The 22449-nt window shown below is 37.0% G+C and overlaps 1 protein-coding gene across 1 annotated transcript in view; it reads left to right on the top strand.

The window, feature by feature from the left end:
• LOC136024995 (tetratricopeptide repeat protein 39B-like) overlaps window positions 1-22449 on the top strand; it is a 139130-nt gene that overhangs the window by 3576 nt on the left and 113105 nt on the right. Inside the window, exon 2 of the mRNA XM_065700623.1 lies at window positions 14039-14096. Coding sequence (XP_065556695.1) covers window positions 14076-14096 — 21 coding nt within the window. The 5' untranslated portion in view covers window positions 14039-14075. The remainder of the gene's footprint in view (window positions 1-14038; window positions 14097-22449) is intronic.

Genomic DNA, 22449 nt, shown 5'->3' with positions numbered 1-22449 from the left:
AATTTCTATTCGAACAATCCCTGTGTCCTGGTCGTCATTTATATATCCCGCCTGTGCCCCCGGCGTCCGATGTGTCCCTGTGTACCGGTCATCATTTGTGTCCTGGTGTCCCAGTTTGTAATTTCTCTTTGAGTGTCCCGGTCGTCATTTATATTCCCTGTGTCCCGGTGTCCCGTTCGTCATTTGGGCCCCGGTGTCCTGGTCTGTAATTTCTATTCGAACAATCCCTGTGTCCTGGTCGTCATTTATATATCCCGCCTGTGCCCCCGGCGTCCCCGTTGTAGTTGTGTCCCTGTGTCCCAGTCGTCATTTATATTCTCTGTGTCCTGGTCGTGATTTGTCTCCGGGTGTCCCAGTCTGTAATTTTTCTTTGAGTTTCCCAGTCGTCATTTATTTTCCCTGTGTCCTGGTCGTCATTTGTGTCCCGGTATGTAATTTCATCAGTTGACAAACATGACGTCAGTCGACAAACAACTTCATGATGCATACCGCTCAATCGTTATAATGACGTCAGTCGACAAACATGACGTCAGTCGACACACAAACATGACATCACTCGACACACACACACACAGACAACTTATTTTTATATATATAGATTAGCATTAAAATCCAATTCTTTTGATGTATCTAATAGTATCAAAATTCCGTTTTTTTATAGTTTTGGTTACTATTTTCTGGGTCAATCCTTACTTACAGTTCATAACCACAAACTGTTTGATTTTTAGACAATAGTTCCTTATTCAATTACAATTTTATCATGAAGAAAATTAAAGACTCGACATGTGCTAAGAGCAGATAATTCATTTCAAACAAATTCTTATTTATTCTGATTAAGTTTTTTCTTCATCTTAGCATATTTTTATCATTTTTTGGACCAAATGGGTGTGATAATGCAATTATATTTCTCAGTCTTACGGGTGCTGACCCATCAAGGTTCTGGGGCTGACCATGCTTTTTAGCTTTTTTATTTAAGCCTTTTTCTTATTTCTTCCTTTAGAATTTTTTACTATTCATATTTCAATTGTACAAATTGAGGGGGGGGGGGGGCTGGGGATGAATTGTCAGAAAACAAACAAAACAATAAAAATAACAGTAAAACTAGCAACCTATAAGACTCAATGACAAGAAATAGTAATTACTCCCTTTCCCTCCCTGAGAAGATTTGCTGAAATAAAACATTAAATTGTAAAATAGACCACAAAACTTTTAGGATAAAAATAAAATACTTATTAAAAATCCATAAGCAAAAGCAAAAATCAGCTTACCCTTAAAAATTTTATCCTTTTAACAAAATAATTTACTGCTGGATTTTTTTTAGGATTAAAATAAAAATACTTATTGAAATTTCGTCGACCAAACTAAAAATAGGCCTACCCTTAGAAATTTAATTTTTTCACAAAATAAGTTTACTCCTGGATACTTAAAGGTATCCAGGATTTTACTCCTACACTTAAAAGTTAAATCTTTTTACAAAATAATTTGCTGCTAGATTTTTTCGTTTATTTTAAGATAAAAATAAGAATACTTTTTAAAAATCCATCAGAGAAACCAAGAATAGGCCTACTCTTGAAAAATTAGATCTTTTTCACAAAATAATTTACTCCTACGTTTTTTTGATGGTGATTGTCAGGGGGTTGAGTAAGACGAAACCAATCTAAACAAATTTAAACAGTTTGAAATATTTTTCCAAGTGGATCAAATATATAACAAACTTTAAAAAAAGTTATCTAAACTACACAAAAAGAGTATCTTGTCAAAAACCTGTATATGTGCTTATAATCACAATTTCTAGCCAAGGAACACAACAAATATTATACTGACTGTTAGAAAACATGTCAAACTTGGATATCTAAGTTTGGAAACATACCAATGTGATAATGAACTTATTTTATGGGATTTTTTTCAAGACGGCAGTGAGTAAAGGTTTGCAAATGTGTGTAAACAAGATCATAGGCCTTTTCATGCTGTCCAGTTTCATGCTGCAATCTAATAATATTAGATTGCAGCTTATAGTTCTTGTTAGGATGCTGGAAATAAAATTGCTAGCTAATAAAAACTTTCAGGTAACAATTTGAAAAAAACATACTAAACTGGGCAAAAATTCAAATGACACAAGCATTGAAATAAGTCTTGAAAACTGGCTTGAAACTGAAAAACTGGCTTGAGGAAGAAAATATTATACTGTCACAAGATAAGTCAATCATAATAGATCTGATAGACCATAAAACATTACAAATAGGTCTGAAACCGTAATCCGAAACAATCATAAATCGTGACGAATTGGGGGGGGGGTATATAGTATTTAGTTTAGGGACATAAATTGGATTAACACTCATTTTTTTTTTATCTATGATAAATACGCTCTTGTGTGTTCAGGGTTGAAGGCTGGGGTTAATTTGGACCCAGTCCCTTGACCCTTTGAAGTTCCTTTAATTTCAGGGTACTTACTAATCAAATTATCAATCATTTGTTTTTTAATGACCGTCTCCTTTCCCAGGAAAAGTAATTAATTTATGACTTCCAATTTAGTTCTTTTTATAATATATCCTCTCAAGACACTCTCTCATTAGCAGTCGTTAGCAGTAGAAAAAAAACACCAAGTATGAACGTTTCCATTTAATTCCATAGGTCACCATCTCGGTGTAGGCGTTAAAATAAACGATCGTTTATTTTGCTGTTTGTTTCTAATAGTAACAATGAACAGCTGCAAGGCTGTTTTCTTTACCGCCCAATGTGTGCAGGGTAAAACTACCTGATACACCTCTGTGTATCGCTCAGTACACAGTACTAATCGCTCAGTAAAAAAACGCTCAGTAAAACAAAGAGTCGGTAGAAAACACAGTGTGTCTCGGGACTTATAAGCACAGAAATGCTGTACTGTGCTCAATGCTGTGAAGGGGAACATGTGAGGACAACTAAAGTCTTGTTTTCAGGCCACCCAAATCCAACACGGAGTTCAACACAGGTTGTGCAGATTATCGTTTTGAGTGCAATGTTCAACAAGGGCAAATGTCTGCTGAGAACCCATGTTCAACCATGCTAATCTGGGGCGTAAAAATTTTGAGGAACCTGTATCTTACAGGTTTGAAATCTGTAAGATGAAAACGCTTTAAAGTTTTCCTGGGTTGAACACGGAGAACCTGAAAAAGTTTTGTCTAACCCACTCAAAACGCGCTTTATACCCAGTGCCTGAAAACACAACTTGAAGTTATTGCGCAACCAAATTCGAACTTTGAAGCCACAAGGACCCTGAGCGCTGCGAGTCAAAGTCCTATTTGCCAAAGAAGACGTAATCATCTTGCTTTGCTGCAAAATCTAGTTTTTGAATTTTACACCTGATATTCTCCAACAAATTTCTCAAATAGTGGTTCCTTTTGTTAGCAAAAGTCTCCAACAATATTAGTGAATAATTTGTGTAGGGAAATCTAACGGTTAAGAAAACTTCTAGCTAATGAGAAATTCAAATTACAAATTTCAGAAGAAGAAAATTATTTTACCGTGTATTCTACGTGTAAGTCAATTATTTTAAGTGTAAGTCACGTTTCTCTGACAAGCCTTAATAATTCCTTCACACTATGCCTCAGAATCTTTTGCACAAGATTCTTAACTTTATGTTAACTAATCTTACAGAGAAGATTGTGTCCATAAAATGGGCAATCTCAAATAAACTCAAGCTTTAGTTAAAATTGTCCATTATGTAACCTTATGGCTGCATTCCATGTCATAGACCCGTGATTCCCAACGTGAGGTGCAGGTCCCACTGGTGGAATACTAATATTTGGTGGATCATGGGCAAGACGTGCACCCTTTGGCTGACCATACTTAGAGCCTTAGTTTTGAAAAAAGACGTTTTTCGTGTGAATGACGTCACATTCATATGCACTTAAAAAGCAAAAAAGGCACATGATAGTATTATAACTCGTACAGTATAAAATATGCCTAGAGGGCAACCCGAAAAAAAGATACCAAATTAATTGTCTTTTAAGCTTCTTCATGTGAATACATATAAAATTTTGAATAGCAACGTTTAAATAAAACTTGGGGCATCAGGATTTTAGAAATGCCGAGGTGGGGTATGGCCAAAAATTGGTTGGGAACCACTGTTTTAGACTAGTATTTTCACGTTAACTAAAGAAGTTACTTAGTCTAAGGTAGACATCCACCAGGAACTGCTGTGAGGTGATTAATTCAATGAACCATTAACTGCTTATAAATCAGTTAATCAAAAAGTATCTTCGGATTTGGAAATTGTATGTATTTAAACTCACTTGTTCCATACTTGCAACATAGTAGTGTAAAATTTGATGAAGATTAGCAAAGAAAACCCTAGGAAATCTGAGGGGGGGGGGGTACCAGAACTGGTATCTCCTCCTCGAACATTTACTTAGTGCATGTTTATTCGACTAAGATATGATGTGTATAAAAAATTTATTCTTTTTATAGCTTGATTAAATCTTCGTGCAAAAGGCCAAACTGATTTGGCATTCTTTTCATTGTCTTAAAATTTAACATGGTAGCAACAGGCAAAAAATACAGGCAACACCAGACAAAAAACTATATAATAAGTTTAAGTATCATTTCACACAGTTCTAGGCTCAAGCAACTGCAACTTGCTGCAGCCAAATATCGAAATAGACGTGCAAATGGGAACTGCTTGGACATTGATGTGTGGACAGACACGCGTCTAAACATGCAAGTCTAGGTAGACGCACATCTTAACGCTGCTTAACAAATTTTAGTGCTTCTTTCATGCTCCACAGCACAACCTTTCACACTAGCATTAAACAGACTTTATCCCAACGATACGCCCCAGATTAGAATGGTTGAACAGTGGTTCCGAGCAGACATTTGCCCGTGTTGAACATGGCACTCAAAATGGTAATCTGTACAACCCTTTTCGAACTCCGTGTTGGATGTGGGTGGCCTGAAAACAAGGCTTTAGTTGTCCTCACATGTTCTCCTTCACGGCGCTGAGCACAGCGCAGCATTTCTGTGCTTATAAGTCCCGAGACACAATTCTTGTTTTCTGCCGACTCTTTGATTTATCGAGCGTTTTTTTTACCGAGCATTTCTTAGAGGTGTATCGGGTAGTGGTGCCCAGCACACATTGGGTGGTAAAAAAACGGCCTTGCAGCCGTCCATTGTCACTATTATAAACAAACAGCAAAATAAACGATCATTTATTTTAACGCCTACACCGAGATGGTGACCTATGGAATTAAATGGAAACGTTCACACTTGTTGTTTTTTTCTTCCGCTGAACACTACTGATGACAGAGTGTTTCCAGAGGATATATTATACAAAAAACTAAGTTGGAAGTCGTAAATTAATTTCTTTTCCTGGGAAAGGAGAGGGTAATTAAAAAACAAATGCTTGATAATTTGATTAGTAAGTGCCCTGAAATTAAAGGAACTTTGAAGGGTCAAGGGGCTGGGTCCAAATTAACCCCAGCCTTTAACCCTGAACACATCAAAGCGTATATATCGTAAATGAAAAAAATGAGTGTTAATCCAATTTGTGTCCCTAAACTAAGTACTATATGCTCCCCCAATCTGTTATGATTTATGACCTATGTTTTGGATTATGGTTTCAGATCTATTTGTAATTAAATAAAAACAAGAGCTAAGAGCTCATATGGCACTTTTGACGAGGGATGAAGAGCTAAGAGCCAAGAGCTCATATGGTATGAGCTCTAACAAAATTCTAAGAATCAATAGATTGATTTAAAGGAAAATCAGAGGCTTAATGCCGGTCAGGATTTAAAATAAGAGCTCTGAGTCACGATGTCCTTCTAAATATCAAAATTCAGTAAGATCCGATCACCCACTCGTAACTTATAAATTCCTAATTTTTTTCTAATTTTTCTCTCCCTTTAGCCCCCAGATGGTCGAATCTGGGAAAACGACTTTATCAAGTCAAATTGTGCAGCTCCCTGACACGCCTATCAATTTTCATCGTCCTAGCACGTCCAGAAGCACCAAACTCGCCAAATAACTGAGCCCCTCCCCCCAACTCCTCCAAAGAGAGCGAATCCAGTACGGTTACGTCAATCACGTATCAAGGAGATTTGCTTATTCTATCCACCAAACTTCATCCCGATTCCTCCACTCCAAGTGTTTTCCAAGATTTCCCCTTCCAACTCCCCCCAATGTCAAAAGTTCTGGTCGGGATTTGAAATAAGAGCTCTGAGACATGAATTCCTTCTAAATATCAAATTTCATTAAGATCCGATCACCTATTCGTAAGATAAAAATACCCCAATTTTCACGTTTTCCAAGAAATTCCGGTTTCCCCCTCCAAATCCCCCCATGTCACAGGATCTGGTCGGAATTTAAAATTAAAGCTTTAAAGCACAAGATCCTTCTAAATATCAAATTTCATTAAGTTCTTATAGCCCTTTCGTAAGTTACAAATACCTCAATTTTCAAAATTACCCCCCCTCTCAACTCCATCAAAGAGAGCAGATCCGGTCCGGTTATGTCAGTTGAGTATCTTAGACAGGTTTTTATTCTTCCCATCCAGTTTCATCCTGATTTCTCCGCTTTAAGTATTTTCTAAGATTTTTGGTCCCCCCTACTGCCCCCCCCCCAAATGACGCTGGATCCGGTTGAGATTTAACAAAGACATCTGAGTTAAGATGTCCTTCTAAATATGAAGTTTCATGAAGATCTGATCAGTCCTTCGTAAGTTAAAAAATACGTCATTTTTTCTAATTTTTCAGAATTAACCCCTCAATAGAGCGGATCCGTTCCAATTATGTAAATCACATATCTAAGACTTCTGCTTATTTTTTCCACTAATTTTCATCCCCATCCCTCCAATCTAAGCATTTTCCATGATTTTAGGTTCCCCCACCCCAAACTCCCCCCAATGTCACCAGATCCGGTAGGGATTTAAAATAAGAGCTCTGAGACACGATATCCTTCTAAATATCAAATTTCATTGAGATCCGATCATCCGTTCGTAAGTTAAAAATACCTCATTTTCTCTAATTTTTCAGAATCACCCCCCCCCCCCAACTACCCGAAAGAGAGTGGATCCGTTCCGGTTATGTCAGTCATGTATCTAGGACTTGTGCTTATTTTTCCCACCAAGTTTCATCCCGATCCCTCCACTCTTAAAGTGTTTTCCAAGATTTTAGGTTTCCCCCTCCCAAATCCCCCCTCCCAATGTCACCAGATCCGGTTGAGATTTAAAATAACAGCTCTGAGACACGATATCCTTCCAAACATAAAATTTCTTTAAGATCTGATGAACCATTCGTAAGTTAAAATACTTCTATTTTTCTATTTTTTCCGAATTACCGCCCCCCCCCAGATGGTCAAATCGGGAAAACGACTATTTCTAATTTAATCTGGTCCGGTCCCTGATACGCCTGCCAAATTTCATCGTCCTAGCTTACCTGGAAGTGCCTAAAGTAGCAAAACCAGGACTGACAGACCGACAGAATTTGCGATTGCTATATGTCACTTGGTTAATACCAAGTGCCATAAAAACTAATTTTTTTAACTGAAAGTAAAGAGCGACATTAAAACTTAAAACGAACAGAAATTACTCTGTAGGTGAAATGGGTTGTTCCCTCCGCAATCCCTTGCTCTTTACGCTAAAGCTTTTAATTGTTTTAAAAAGTAGAATTGTGGAAGAGTCAAACTTTAGCGTAAAGAGCGAGGGATTGCGGAGGGGACAACCCATTTCATATACAGAGTAATTTCTGTTCATTTTAAGTTTCAATGTCGCTCCTTACTTTCAGTTAAAAAAAACTAGTTTTTTTATTTAATTTCTGAACGTTTTTGAATTAATGCATGTTTGATTTTGGCTCTCCGCACATTAATTATTAAAATGAAATTAACATATTAATTTTATTTTGGCTAAATGGCATTCTCTTGGTTTGATCTGACGATTTTGAGAAATAAGGGGGTGGGGAAGGAGGCCTAGTTGCCCTCCAATTTTTTGGTTAGTTAAAAAAGCAACTAGAACTTTTAATTTCTAACGAACTTTTTTATTAGTAGAAAATATACGTAGCTTAAGAATTAACTTACGTAACAAACTTTTATATTCTTATATTTTTATTATATATATGAGGGGGTTTGTGCCGTCGTTAATACCTCGCTCTTTACACTAAATCGTAAGTTTTGTCCCAATTCTTTAAGAGTGACCCCTGAATCAGAAAGGCCGTAGAATAAAAAGTTGAAATTACTAAAAATGCTTTAGCATAAAGAGCGAGGTATTTATCTCCTCCTAAATACCTCGCTCTTTATGCTTAAGTATTTTTAGAACCCCTCATATGTGTAGTAATCTCTGTTCGTTTTAAATTCAATGCTATTCCTTACTTTCAATTGAAAAAACTTTTTCATGTTTATTTTTTCATTGTTATGGCACTTGGTATTAACCAAGTGACATATAGCAGTCGCCAATTCTGTCGGTCTGTCTGTCGGTCTGTCGGTCTGTCTGTCTGTCCCGGTTTTGCTACTTTAGGCACTTCCAGGTAAGCTAGGACGATGAAATTTGGCAAGCGTATCAGGGACCGGACCAGATTAAATTAGAAATAGTCGTTTTCCCCGATTTGACCATCTGGGGGGGAGTGGGGGCCCGGTTAATTCGCAAAAAATAGAAAAAATGAAGTATTTTTAACTTATCAGCGGGTATTTGGATCTTAATGAAATTTGATGTTTGGAATGATATTGTGTCTTAGAGCTCTTATTTTTAATCCCGACCGGATCTGATGACATTGGGGGGAGTTGGAGGGGGAAAACCTAAAGTCCCGGTTTTGCTACTTTAGGCACTTCCAGGTAAGCTAGGACGATGAAATTTGGCAAGCGTATCAGGGACCGGACCAGATTAAATTAGAAATAGTCGTTTTCCCGATTTGACCATCTGGGGGGGGGAGAAGGGGCCGGTTAATTCGGAAAAATAGAAAAAATGAAGTATTTTTAACTTATGAGCGGGTGATTGGATCTTAATGAAATTTGATGTTTGGAATGATATTGTGTCTCAGAGCTCTTATTTTAAATCCCGACTGGGTCTGATGACATTGGGGGGAGTTGGAGGGGGGAAACCTAAAATCTTGGAAAACACTTAGAGTAGAGGGATCGGGATGAAACTTGATGGGAAAAATAAGCGCAAGTCCCAGATACATGATTGACATAATCGGAACTTATTTGCTCTCTTTGGGGTAGTTGGGAGGGGGGGAGTAAGTCTTAAAAATTAGAAAAATGAGGTATTTTCAACTTACGAACGGGTGATCGGATCTCAATGAAATTTGATGTTTAGAAGGATATCGTGTCTTAGAGCTCTTATTTTAAATCCCGACCGGATCTGGTGATGGGGGCGGGGAGTTGGGAGGGGGAAACCTAAAACTTGGAAAACACTTAGAGTGGAGGGATCGGGATGAAACATGGTGGGAAAAATAAACATAAGTCCTAGATAGATGATTGACATAAACGGAACGGATCCGCTCTCTTTTGGGTAGTTGGGGGGGGGGGGTTAATTCTGAAAAATTAGAAAAAATGAGGTATTTTTAACTTACGAATGGGTGATTGGATCTCCATGAAATTTGATTTTTAGAAGGATATCGTGGCTCAAAGCTCTTATTTTAAATCCTGACCGGATCTGGTGACATTGGGGGAAGTTTGGGGTGGGGAGACCTAAAATGATGGGAAACCCTTAGATTGGAAGGATTGGGATGAAACTTGGTTGGAAAAATAAGCAAAAGTCTTGCATACGTAATTTACATAATTGGAATGGATCCGCTCAATTGCGGGGGGGGGGGTAATTCTGAAAAATAAGAAAAATAACGTATTTTTAACTTACGAAGGAGTGATCGGATCTTCATGAAAGTTCATATTTAGAAGGACCTCGTAACTCTGATATCTTATTTTAAATCTCAACCGGATCAAACGTAATTGGGGGGGGGGCAGTTGGGGGGACCGGAAATCTTAGAAAATACTTAAAGCGGTGAGATCAGGATGAAACCGGATGGGAAGAATAGAAACCTGTCTAAGATACGTGACTGACATAACTGGACCGGATCTGCTCTCTTTGGTGGAATTGGGAGGGGGGAGGTAATTTTGAAAATTGAGGTATTTGTAACTTACGAAAGGGTGACCAGATCTTAATGAAATTTGATATTTAGAAGGATCTTGTGCTATAAAGTTTAACTTTAGGTTCTGACCTTCTCACAAGTGCCAAATGAGCTCTTGGCTCTTGGCTCTTCCGACCTCGTCCAAATGAGCTCTTGGCTCTTCCGACCTCGTACCATATGAGCTCTCGGCTCTTCCGACCTCGTCACAAGTGCCATATGAGCTCTTAGCTCTTGTTTTTTTATAGTAATGCTAGAAAATCCTGCGCCCTTTTCATTGAATTTCTCTTCCCCCATGACACATTCCTCCAAGGAAAGATCCTCCCACATAGCCCCCCCCCCTCAATCCCCCACCCCCAAACCAAAAAAATCCCTCCTGAAAAGGTCTGTACACTTCCCAATAACCATTACTGTATGTAAACACTGGTCAAAGTTTGTAACTTGCAGCCCCTCCCCCAGGGACTGTTGGGGAGTAAGTCATTCCAAAAGACATAGTTAGTATGGTTTTCGACTATGCGGAACAAAATGGCTATCTCAAAATTTTGATCCGTTGACTTTGGGAAAAAATGAGCGTGGGATGGGGCCTAGGTGCCCTCCAATTTTTTTGGTCACTTAAAAAGGGCACTAGAGCTTTTAATTTCCTTTAGAATGAGCTCTCTTGCGACATTCTAGAACCACTTGTTATATACTATGACCCCCGGAAAAAAAACAAAAAAAACAGAAAAACAAAAATAAATAAACAATCACCCTTGATCTGTCTTCTGGCAAAAAATATGAAATTCCACATTTTTGTAGATAGGAGCTTGAAATTTTTGCCATAGGGTGTTCTGATACACCGAATGCGATGGTGTGATTTTCGTTAAGATTCTATGACGTAGGGGGTGTTTCCAAAATAAGGCAAATTTTCTCAGGCTCGTAACTTTTGATGACAAAGATTAAATTTGATTAAACTTGTATATTTAAAAATGAGCATGAAAATCCGATTCTTTTGATGTATCTTTTAGCATCAAAATTCTGTTTTTTAAAGTTTCGTTTACTATTGAGCCGGGTCGCTCCTTACTTACAGTTCGTTACCACGAACTGTTTGATGTATTATGATCTATCAGATCTATTATGATTGACTTATCTTATGACGGTATAATGTTTACCGCCCACTGTGTGCGCGCTCTAGTAGCAACGGTAAAAAAAAAAAAACAACAAAAAAAACGTTTGATAAAACAAACACTTGGTAAGAAACCCCAAGTATGTCTCGGGCCTGACATTTGCAAAAAATCCAGGACTGCTAATAGTTCTTGACAAAACTTTTGGAGAAATAGGAGACAGAACCTTTTTTTGACTTTTGAAGACAAAAACTTTTTCGGCTATTCCGGCTTAACTATTTTATTCGCAATTTATTTTTTTCTTCATCCCCACTAACAGTTTCAAGCCAGTTTTCAAGTCTTGTTTCCATGCTTGTATTATTATTTTCCACCCAGCTTAGTACGCTTTTCTGGATTGTTACCTGACAGTTTTTATTAGCTAGCAATTTTATTTCCAGCATCCTAACAAGAACTATAAGCTGCAATCTAATATCATGAGATTGCAGCGTGAAACTGGACAGCGTGAAAAAGCCGATAATCTTGTTTACACACTTTTGCAAACCTTCACTTGTTGCCGTCGTGTAAAAAGCCTGTAAAATAAGTTCATTATCACATTGGCATGTTTCCAAGATTAGGTATCCAAGTTTGACGTGTTTTTTTTACAGACAGTACAATATTTTTTGTGTTGTTTTGGTAATTTAAAAAAAAGTGAAATCGATTAAAGTCTTATTCCTCAATAATGCTCTCTTGTTATACGTTTGTTCCACTGGGAAGAAATTTCAAAGTGTTTAAATTTGTTTAGATTTGTTTCATCTTACTCAAACCCCTGACAATAACCACCGAAAAAATCCAGGAGTGAAATTATTTTATGAAAAAGATTAAATTTTTAAGGACAGGTCTGTTCTTGGTTTGGCTGATGAATTTTTAATAAGTATTTTAATTTTTATCCTAAAAACGAAAAACTCCACCAGTAAATTTTTTAAAAAAGGTAAAATTTTTAAGGGTAAGTCTATTCTTGCTTTTGCTTATGGATTTTTAACAAGTATTTATTTTTATCCTAAAAATTGTGTGGTCTATTTTACAATTTGACCTTTTTTCAGTAAATCTTCTCAGGGAGGGAAAGGGAGTAAATACTATTTCTTGTCATTGAGTCTTAAAGGTTGCTAGTCTTACGGTCATTTTTATTGTTTTGTTCGTGTTTTTGACTATCCATCCCCAGCCTCCCCCTCTAAGTCGTACAATAAAAATATGGATAGTAAAAAAAATGCTTAGGTAAGAAATAAGAAAAAAACTTAAATAAGAAAAGCTGAAAAGCATGGTCAGCACCCATAAGACGGAGCAATATAATCACATTATCACACCCATTTGGTCCAGAAAACGATAAAAATATGTTAAGATAAAAAAAAATGAATTGAAAAAAAACATAATCAGAACTAATAAGAACTTGTTTGGAATGAATTATCTGCTCTTAGCATGTGCTGATTATTTAATTTTCTCCATGATAAAATTGTAATCGAATAAGGAACTATTGCCCGAAAATTACGAGAAAAGAGTGAAGCATACTTGCAAGATGTCGAGCACCCGTTATTTGTCTTCTGGCAAAAAATACAAAATTCCACATTTTTGTAGATAGGAGCTTGAAACTTCTACAGTAGGGTTCTCTGATACGCTGAATCTGATGGTGTTATTTTCGTTAAGATTCTACGAGTTTTGTTAGGGGGTGTTTCCCCCTATTTTCTTAAATAATGCAAATTTTCTCAGGCTCGCAACTTTTGATCGGTAAGACTAAACTTGATGAAACTCATATATTTAAAATCAGCATTAAAATGCGATTCTTTTGATCTAGCTATTGATATCAAAATTCAATTTTTTAGAGTTTTGGTTACTATTGAGCCGGGTCGCTCCTTACTACAGTTTGTTACCACGAACTGTTTGATAGAAAGTTAGGCAGAGTTAAACTTGGCCCTGTTTGATGCAGAGAAATTGACAAGATGTCGATAATATGGTACACCTATATAAGTTAAAAGCTTAGACGTTTAGGTTTTATTGATTTGAATATCCGCTCTTAGAAAGAAAAGTCTAGGGGATCCTAGGTCTTAAAGAGAAAAAAATGTTATGAATCAGACGTTATCCCGCTATACGGTGTGGTGATTTGCTCTCTCTTTCCCGTTCCTAACCCGCCGCTATCCCACAATATAAAAAGTCCTCCTACGACCGATAAAAAAGGGAAAAATGACTCGTAGACACAGTGTCATGAACACCATGGTGCCATGGTGTCATGGTGCCAGGCTTTTGAACAAAAAATAGCGGCCCAGAATCATTGCAGATATACTACTCTTAGGTACTTGAAGAATTTTCAAGACTAAATGTTGACATATTAATCATTTCATTCTGGAGTAATTTGGTAATAATGATTAAGTAGGTAATGATTTTCAAAATTGTGTAATGTGAAGTTTGCTATGCATGGTGCGAAGGGCCAGGGTAGCGTGGAAGTTTGCCACTTGGCCAGGGGAAGTGTGCCACTACTAAATACTATAGGTTTCCTAAAATACTGCTATTGGTTAATTATTTGCGGTGAAACTCGTCAAAACAGCAATTTACTTGAACACTATGCCAAAATATCTAAGGTATAGTTTTGTTGGGGGAGGAGGCGTAGGCAATAAAGTAGTATATGCTCTACACTCGCTCTAGCATACCATTTTTTCTTCGAAATGTTTTTGGTTACTAACTGAATGTTCCACCAAGTTAGTATTTGTAACACAATAAATTAAACCCGGTTTGAAGGCGCAAAAGAGTTGAATATTTAATCTTTTTCTAGTTTTAAGTTTGACCAATCAGTGCTGTCGTTTGTACTGATTTATTTTATATTTATTTTAGAACTCTCACGTGAATCTCATATTTGATCTGTTTAACGATGGCTGATGAAGAAGTAGTGGTGAGTTTATATACCCTTCATTGTTTTGTTGCTATTTCTCTTTTGAGTGGAGGCTCACAGGACGCTTCCGTGTTGAATAAGAGGCACGGAGGCTACTATGTTAGAGGCAGAGAACCATCTATATATTCTTAGGACAGTCCGCCTCCCTCACCTTGGGTTCTTAAAATATTCCTTAAACGCAATAATTATTAACTGCCAAATTTGCCATTTATAGCCGAAACTGATTTATTTCTCCTCTACTTATAAAACAGTTTTATTTTTATATTTTATTTTTTATATTTAATTTATTTTTAGTATTTATTTGTTACATTTTTCATTATTTTATGTATGTACATGTATAATTTATTTTTAGATTAAAACGTATCTTAATCCATTGCTTAATCCGTTTAATCCTTGTCTGGTGATGTCAGTTTGCCCACCATTACCTTATGTATTTAAATTATTTTTTTTTTAATTAGAATTATCGTTCTTGATAAAATTAGCCCTTCATAACCGAGACTGACTTAGTTCTCTTTTCTGTTTTTTAGGACATTTTGCTTATATATTATTTTATGTAATGTTTATATTTTTTTTATATTTATTTGATTTTTATTATTTTGCATATTGCTTTGTTATATATATTTACATATATTTCATATAAACTATAACTGATATTTTTAGGAGTATTTTAGTCTTCTTTTTAAGTCAAAGTGATTAATTGACTTTTAACTTCGAACGTTCATAACAACAATTTTTACTAATAATTTAGGACCGGGTAATTAATTATATTTTATTTTATATAATTATATCTAAAAATTTAAATAATAAATAAATTTATAAATAATACATATATATATATATATATATATATATATATATATATATATATATATATATATATATATATATATATATATATATATATATATATATATATATATATATATATATATATATATATATATATATATATATATATATATATATATATATATATATATATATATATTTTTTATATAATTTTTAAGTTATATTTATATAATTATATTTTGCTAAAATGACTTCTTGTTGAGTGAGTATTTTACATGGAAACACAACTGTTGCTGGGTTTTCCAGTTTTAGATTATTTCTAATAGATTTGTGGAATCTGTGGCAGTGATCTAAATTGATCTTTGCTCTGCAAAATGGACCCTGGGTTCGATCCCAGCTGCCGCAGAGGAAGTGTGAAGGGGACCCATGGGCTGGACAAATTCCCTTAAAAAAATATATAAATGCCCCATGCACTACAAATACACCAGAAGGAACTATTTTATTTTTTTATAATTAATTATTGTAGTCGGCAGCTTCCATTTATGGCTATTCCAGGTATTGCTCTTTTTAGAACCTTTTTATTATTACCTTTATTAATCTGCTTGTTTCAGCATTTTACCCTGTTCTTATTTAAGTGGCAAAATAGATACAACAAAATCCTGAAATTAGGTTTTAATGAGGTTCTATGAAAGGATAAACAAAATATGGTTAAGCGCCGTAAATTTCGTTTTTACTATATTAATCAGGCAGTGGTGGCAATTCGAGGGGGAATTTTACCCTCCATTCTGTAGAACCCTTTCCCCTCCTATATTTTGAAAAATACATTTATTTTTGTATTTTCATTGAAAAGAAAGGAAAAAAGAAACAAGAACATGCCCCCCTCCTTCCTAGATTTTGACTAATCATTTTTGTGAAAAAAATATTCAAACTAGAATTTCGAAAAATATTTAAATCCACGCATGGGTTCACCGTCTCAGTGTTACCTGAAGTTAACTTAAATCAGTGTATAGGCAACAATTAGATGTTTATGTTTTATTTTTCTCGAAAGATTATCTTGGCCAGAAACATAGACCGCCAAGATTGCTCTATGGACCTTTTTTCTCGCGTGGGATTTTTGAAAAATATCTATTGTTTCAATTTTATATTGATCTCAGCTAATTTATAGCTGTTTTTTATTTGACAAATAAAATCTTTGAGTGAAAGGGTATCATTTTGGAAACGTGTGCCCAAGTTTTCACGCTGCAGCCCTCTGTGTTATGTGTTTTTCAAAGTCTCTAAAATATTTTTATTTTCCAATAGTTAAAATCTTGCTTCTTTGTATCTTGTTCTGTATTCCACTGTTAGGTTCAATATTGAAAAGGAGAATTTAAGCATTTTAAATAGTGACGAGGGACTGACTTCAGGACTACAGGTGCACACAATTAATACTCTGTAGATTGATCTCTTGGACTCAGAAATCTAGGCATAATGGGCTTAGGTAACTTAGTTTAAAATAAATCGACTAAAAATATATATATATATATATAAATATATATATATATATATATTATATATATATATTATATATATATATATATATATATATATATATATATATATATATATATATATATATATATATATATATATATATATATATATATATATATATATATATATATATATATATATATATAGAACAAATAACTCAAGAATAGAATTTCTGCATCTCAGTTAATTCTGCAATGTGTAATACTGTACTGATCAACTGTAAAAAAACAAAAAACAACACACAAGTCCTCAGCCGAAGAACATAAGTACATTTTTTCTAATGAAGGATCTACACTTACACTGCATTATTCAGAAAATCATTGCGTGTAAAGAAAAAATGATCAACAAGAAACTTTCTTGAACCGTCCCGGAAATATTTATTGTATTTTAAAAAGTTTAATTCTATTCTCTAAATATTTTAAATCAATTTTAGTTAAACTTATTTAAGTTGAAAATGTAATTTATTAAAAAAATTAACTTAATCAAATCTAAATGAACAAAAAACTTGATGAATTTATTTATCTTAAAGTTAATTTTCGGATGCTCCATTTTTTTTCATATATAAAACGAGATTTTTATTTTATTTAAATTTAACTGTTCTGGAGAGTTTTACTATTTTTCTGAAAAGCGTCCGTAGGAAATGGAGTAAAAACTAAAAATTGGAAAAATAATAGAAATTGGAGTATTTCTTTTTCTTAGAATATGTTGTTTTATGAGTTTGAAAAAAGAAGCTAAATGAAGGTTTTTCTGAGCTCTTGTCGGTTATATTGATGCCCCGCATGCCTATTCTGACACTTTGGTCCGCGAAGACTTGAGCTGAGAAACAGAATTAGTGACAAGTCGTCGTTACAAGGTTAGGCAAATAGAATATAAAAGAAATAAATATAAATTAAATAAAGGGCTTAAAAATAATGATGTAATACATGATAAAAACGTGATGTATGATTGTAATAAGGCAAAGAAAAACGTAATGAAAAGGCAGACATAACGTAAGGATAGAAAACGTAAAATGAAAAGAAAAATAATAAAAGATAAGATAGAAAATCTCAAATGTAAGCTATTAAAGAACGTCAAGAATCTTTTTAAACGTGAATAATTCCCACTTAAGCTCTAAACGTAGAGCATTAAGCGTTAATGTTTTTTCAAAGCAATAGATGTTAATGTTTTTTTTTCAAACATTACATACGATAACATAAATGTGTAAAGGCTATTATTTAGTTATAAACCTGCGATACCGTAATTGTTGTTGGAAAGTCTTGGTGCATAGGAAAAATTTGTCTTGGTTATTGTTTTTTGTTATTTATGTTGTTATTGTTTTTTTTGTCCTTTTGGTTTTTATTCTATTTGCTCTGATAATTGATCGATTTTTTGTTGATTTAATTAAAAACCCTTGTACAAAACAAGCGAAAGGACAAAGCACAAGTGGAAATAGTGGAATTTTTGTAAAGTGGAAATTTGTAAAACAACCACAACAATAATGAATTGTAGTCTAATATCAAATAAGAAAAAAGTGGAGGCAGTAGGGGAGACCGTGGTTATCTCGGGCAGCTACTTTTGGGAAGCTATGTTCTGGAACCTATTTGACCGATTGGTGACTTCGAGGGTTCAAACTACTTGTTTTGCCATGAAGTTTCTTTGGTCTAGGGTTCGTATTTTTTCTTCTTTGAACATGTCTGAAAATTATGGCACTTGGTATTTGCCAAGTGACATATAGCGATCGCAAATTCTGTCGGTCTGTCTGTCCTTGTTTTGCTAGTTTAGGCACTTCCAGATAAGCTAGGACGATGAAATTTGGTAGGCGGACCAGGGACCAGACCAGATTAAATTAGAAATAGTCGTTTCCTCGATTCGACCATCTGGGACGGTTAATTCGGAAAAATTAGAACAAATGAGGTATTTTTAACTTACGAACGGGTGATCAGATCCTAATCAAATTTAATATTTAGATGGATGTCGTGTCTCAGAGCTCTTATTTTAAATCTTGACCGGACCCGGTGACATTGGGGGGAGTTGGAGGGGGAAACAGGAAATCTCGGAAAACGCTTGGAGTGGAGAGATTAGGATGAAACTTGGTGGGAAAAATAAGCACAAGTCCTAGATACGTGATTGACATAACCAGTCTGAATCCGTTCTCTTTGTGGGAGTTGGGGGCGGTGTGTTAATTAGGAAAAATTAGAAAATTTGAGGTATTTTTAACTTATGAACGGGCGACTGGATCTTAATGAAATTTGATTCGACCATCTGGGGGGCTGAAGGGAGAGGAAAAATTAGAAAAAATGAGGTATTTTTAACTTACGAGTTGATGATCGGATCTTAATGAATTTTGATATTTAGAAGGACTTCGTTTCTCAGAGCTCTTATTTTAAATCCGGACCGGCATTAAGCCTCCGATTTTCCTTTGAAATCAGTCTATTGATTCTTAGAATTTTGCTAGAGCTCATGCCATATGAGCTCTTGGCTCTTCCGACCTCGTCACAAGTGCCATATGAGCTCTTAGCTCTTGTTTCTATTTTTGGTCACCCCACATAGTGTGGAGACTTCGGACACTCTTAGGAGTGAATTCGGACGCATTAAATATACTTGACTTAACGGTTCTGCCGAAATGCTTCCGGCGTCGAGAGTGGTGCACATGGTGCCTCCATTTGGACCGGTCTCTTGCAAGGATGTGGACATCCTCCTGAATATTTGCCATGACTAAGTAGGCACCTGTCGTGTCCTTCCATCTGGTTGGGGGACTACCTCTTGGGCGGTTCCCGCCGTGCAGCACGGGATCAAAGTCAAAAATCGTTTATTTGGGAGTGACGGGGTGCATGCGAAGGAGATGTCCGTACCAGGGTAGTGTTCGTTGGGCAAGTTGGACTGAGAAGGGCGTTTGAGGCAGTTAACGCCAGGAGGTTCTCGTTGCTAACAAAATCGTGCCAGTGTAGTCTTTCAATGCGGCGAAGATGTTTTGTTTGGGCTATGTTTACGGTGCTAAGCACAGACTGAGTGGCTGGCCAAGTTTCGTTTCCGTAAAGAATCAAGGATCCCACCGAAGCATTGTATATGCGCATCTTGGTCCTACGGGTGATAGAAGGTTTCCTTCAAAGGGCACTTATTCTCCCCACTACTGCTGAGGCTTTGGCAATTCGGTGCATTAGATCTTTAAGGATTGATCCGTCATTTGAGAGGATAGAGCCAAGGTATGTAAATTCCTCAACAATCTTAGCTGGTTTGTCACCGACCATTAGGACTGGCGGGGGACGCGGCGAGTTACGGGGTTCAACAAACATCACTTTTGTCTTCTGCCAATTAACCGACATCCTTTATCAACTTTAAGGCTTCATCAGCAAGGATTTGTAGGGCTTCTGTGAGCTTCGACGGTGAATCGGAGACAAGAGCAAGGTCATCGGCATAGTCAGCGTCTGAAAGTACTCTATCACCGAAATGCAACCCAAACTGGAGGCGGTTTATGGTCCGAGTCATAATGTAGTCGATGACACAATTAAATAGTTCTGGGGCAGCAGCACAACCCTGACGGACTCTCAGTCCCTTCGTGGAGCCGCTCGGAAAGGTTGCAGTAAATCGCTGGTAGTCCCGTTGTTTTCAGAATGAGCCAGAGTGATTGCCGGTCGACAGAATCGAAAGCAGCCTTGAAATCAACAAAGGCAACTTATGTTTTTTGTCGAAATTCTCGAGTCTTTTCTATCAGCTGTCGCATTGTGAATCTTTGCTCCACGGTGGACCTTCCTGGCATGAAGCCAGCCTGTTGGATTCTTTGTTGGCTTCTGAGGAAAGTGGTACAGTGGTGCAGGAGGGTCATAACGAAGAGCTTCCCGGGCACAGAGAGGAGTTTGATGCCACGATAGTTGGAGCAGATTCTGCGACTGCCTTTCCGTTTCCAGAGAGGCAGAATGATGCCCGCTCGCGAGTCATTTGGAATTCATTCTGTACGAAATACTATGAAAAAGGGTCGCTGCCCCACCATATTTCAGCAGTTCTGCAGGGATACCACAGACTCCTGGGGCTCGGTTGTTTCTCATCCGTTTCAGAGATTTCAAGATTTCTGTAAAGGTGAAAGGGTGGTGCACACTTGCACACGGGGCCTAGGGGTGTTGGATGCACCTTGAAGAAGGTCAGGGTCGGGCTGGCTAACACAGTCAGGGTTAGAAGTGAAGAGATGTGATCCTTCCAGACGGACAGTTGAGCGCTCTCGTCAGTGATAATATTTCCATCATTAGATATGACAGGGTTTAAGGATGACTTTCCATCTGTAAGATCCCGAAGGTGTTTGTATAGAGCGCATGTGTCAACCTTTCTGGCGGCCTCCTCGAGATCAGCGGCCTTTTTCTCGGTGAACATATTTCAGTCTCTGTGGAGGAATTTATTTCTTACGCCGTTTAGACGTCTGTAGGTAACCATGTCCTTCGCTAGGCGTGCTTTACGACGCTGTTCAATAATATCTAGAGTTTTCTGCGATATCCCGGACTTTTTTCCGGGCTTCACACGACCGATAGTACTTTCGGCCGAAAGCAATACGCCGTCCTTGAATAGTTGCCATGCTTCTTCAGATCCCGAAACTTGACCAAGACAGTCGAAACGGTTTGAGATGGAGACAGCATAGACCTGGCGCGTGTTGGAGTTTGCGAGATTGTTCAGGTCTAATTAGGGAGGACGGTGGTCACTTTTGTGGGCTTTCCGGCGTAGTCTAAGGTTAGAGACCACAAGCCTGTGGTCGGTATTTCCCAATTCTGCACTTCTGTAAGTTCGGCAATTAGTTATAGAGGAACGCCAGTGTCGTGACACGATTATATAGTCTAACATTTTTTTTTGTTCGTCCGTCGTTGCTATACCAGGTATATTTGTGAACTTCTCTCCTTTGAAAAAGGGTGTTGGTGATCACGAGATCGTGCATGTTGCACAGCTGAAGGAGCCTTAGCCCATTGTCATTCAAGCAGTCGGGTGTTACAGGTCCTAGAACATTCTTCCAAACGCCGTCTGTATCTCTGAGAGTGCCGTTGAAGTCGCCAAGAAGGGTTAAAACGTCATGAGGGGATATTTTTGCTAGGATGCTAGACAGCTGGGCGTAAAAACGATCTTTCATCTCATCTGAGGCTTGGTTTGTTGGGGCATAGCAGACAATGATGGTCTATTTTCCATGTTTGTGCTGGATTTGCGCTGTTAGTATCCTGTCTGATATTTGCTCGTAAGAAAGGAGGCACCTCCTGGTCCGAGAGTCCAGCACAAGTGCGACTCCATTAGTTTTGGTTCTCTGATCACCCGACTAGATTAGGTGATAGCCTTCACCGATGTCTTCAGAGTCGTTTCCTATAAGGCGAGCTTCAGTTACGCCTGCTACAGCCACACTAAAACGCTTGAGTTCTAGCGCAAGCATTGATTTTGCTCCAGGGAAGTTAAAGGTTAGAGCGTTCCAGGTGGCCAGGCGAAGACCACCTTAGTCAATAAGGTTCAAACGATGGTCAAATTTCGGTCCGGGGACATGCTGAAGTCTTGAAGGGTAAAAAGAAGATTGATTATCCAAGACAATAACATCACTATTCGTTGCAATTAGATGCGGGTGGAGGGTCGCAAGCCCAAGCGACCCTAGGCCTGGGACCTGATTAGCTAGAGTAGTCTAACTATTGAATGTCTGCTTCATTTCGGACGAGTTGGAATGAAATATTGGATCCAGATGGATATATAATTGAATATACAAGTAAAAAGATGCAGTCGGCAGAGCCAATAAGTGATTGCAAACACCAAACTAGAAATTTGAGATGGAGTTTTAACGACTGTTGTTGGACGAAAGGTTGCATTCAAATACGTGGGGACTTTCTGATCTCTCAAACATAATTCATAATTTGTTATCAAACTCGTCTGGTGCTACCAGCACCTTCTGGAAGAGGCAGTCTGGGAGTCTTAAGTTCTTTTTAGTTGTCCAACCGTTTTTTAGGCTTTATAATCAGGCTTGCTCATTCTTTTCTTTGCTCTCTGCTTGTCTTTCAGTTCACTTTATTTCTGGCTTGTCAGTCAATATTTTACTTCTACCTCTTCG

The sequence above is a fragment of the Artemia franciscana genome, chromosome 1 (assembly GCF_032884065.1).
Source record: "Artemia franciscana chromosome 1, ASM3288406v1, whole genome shotgun sequence".
Classification (NCBI taxonomy): domain Eukaryota; kingdom Metazoa; phylum Arthropoda; class Branchiopoda; order Anostraca; family Artemiidae; genus Artemia; species Artemia franciscana.
This window is presented reverse-complemented; position numbering and strand designations above follow the sequence as displayed.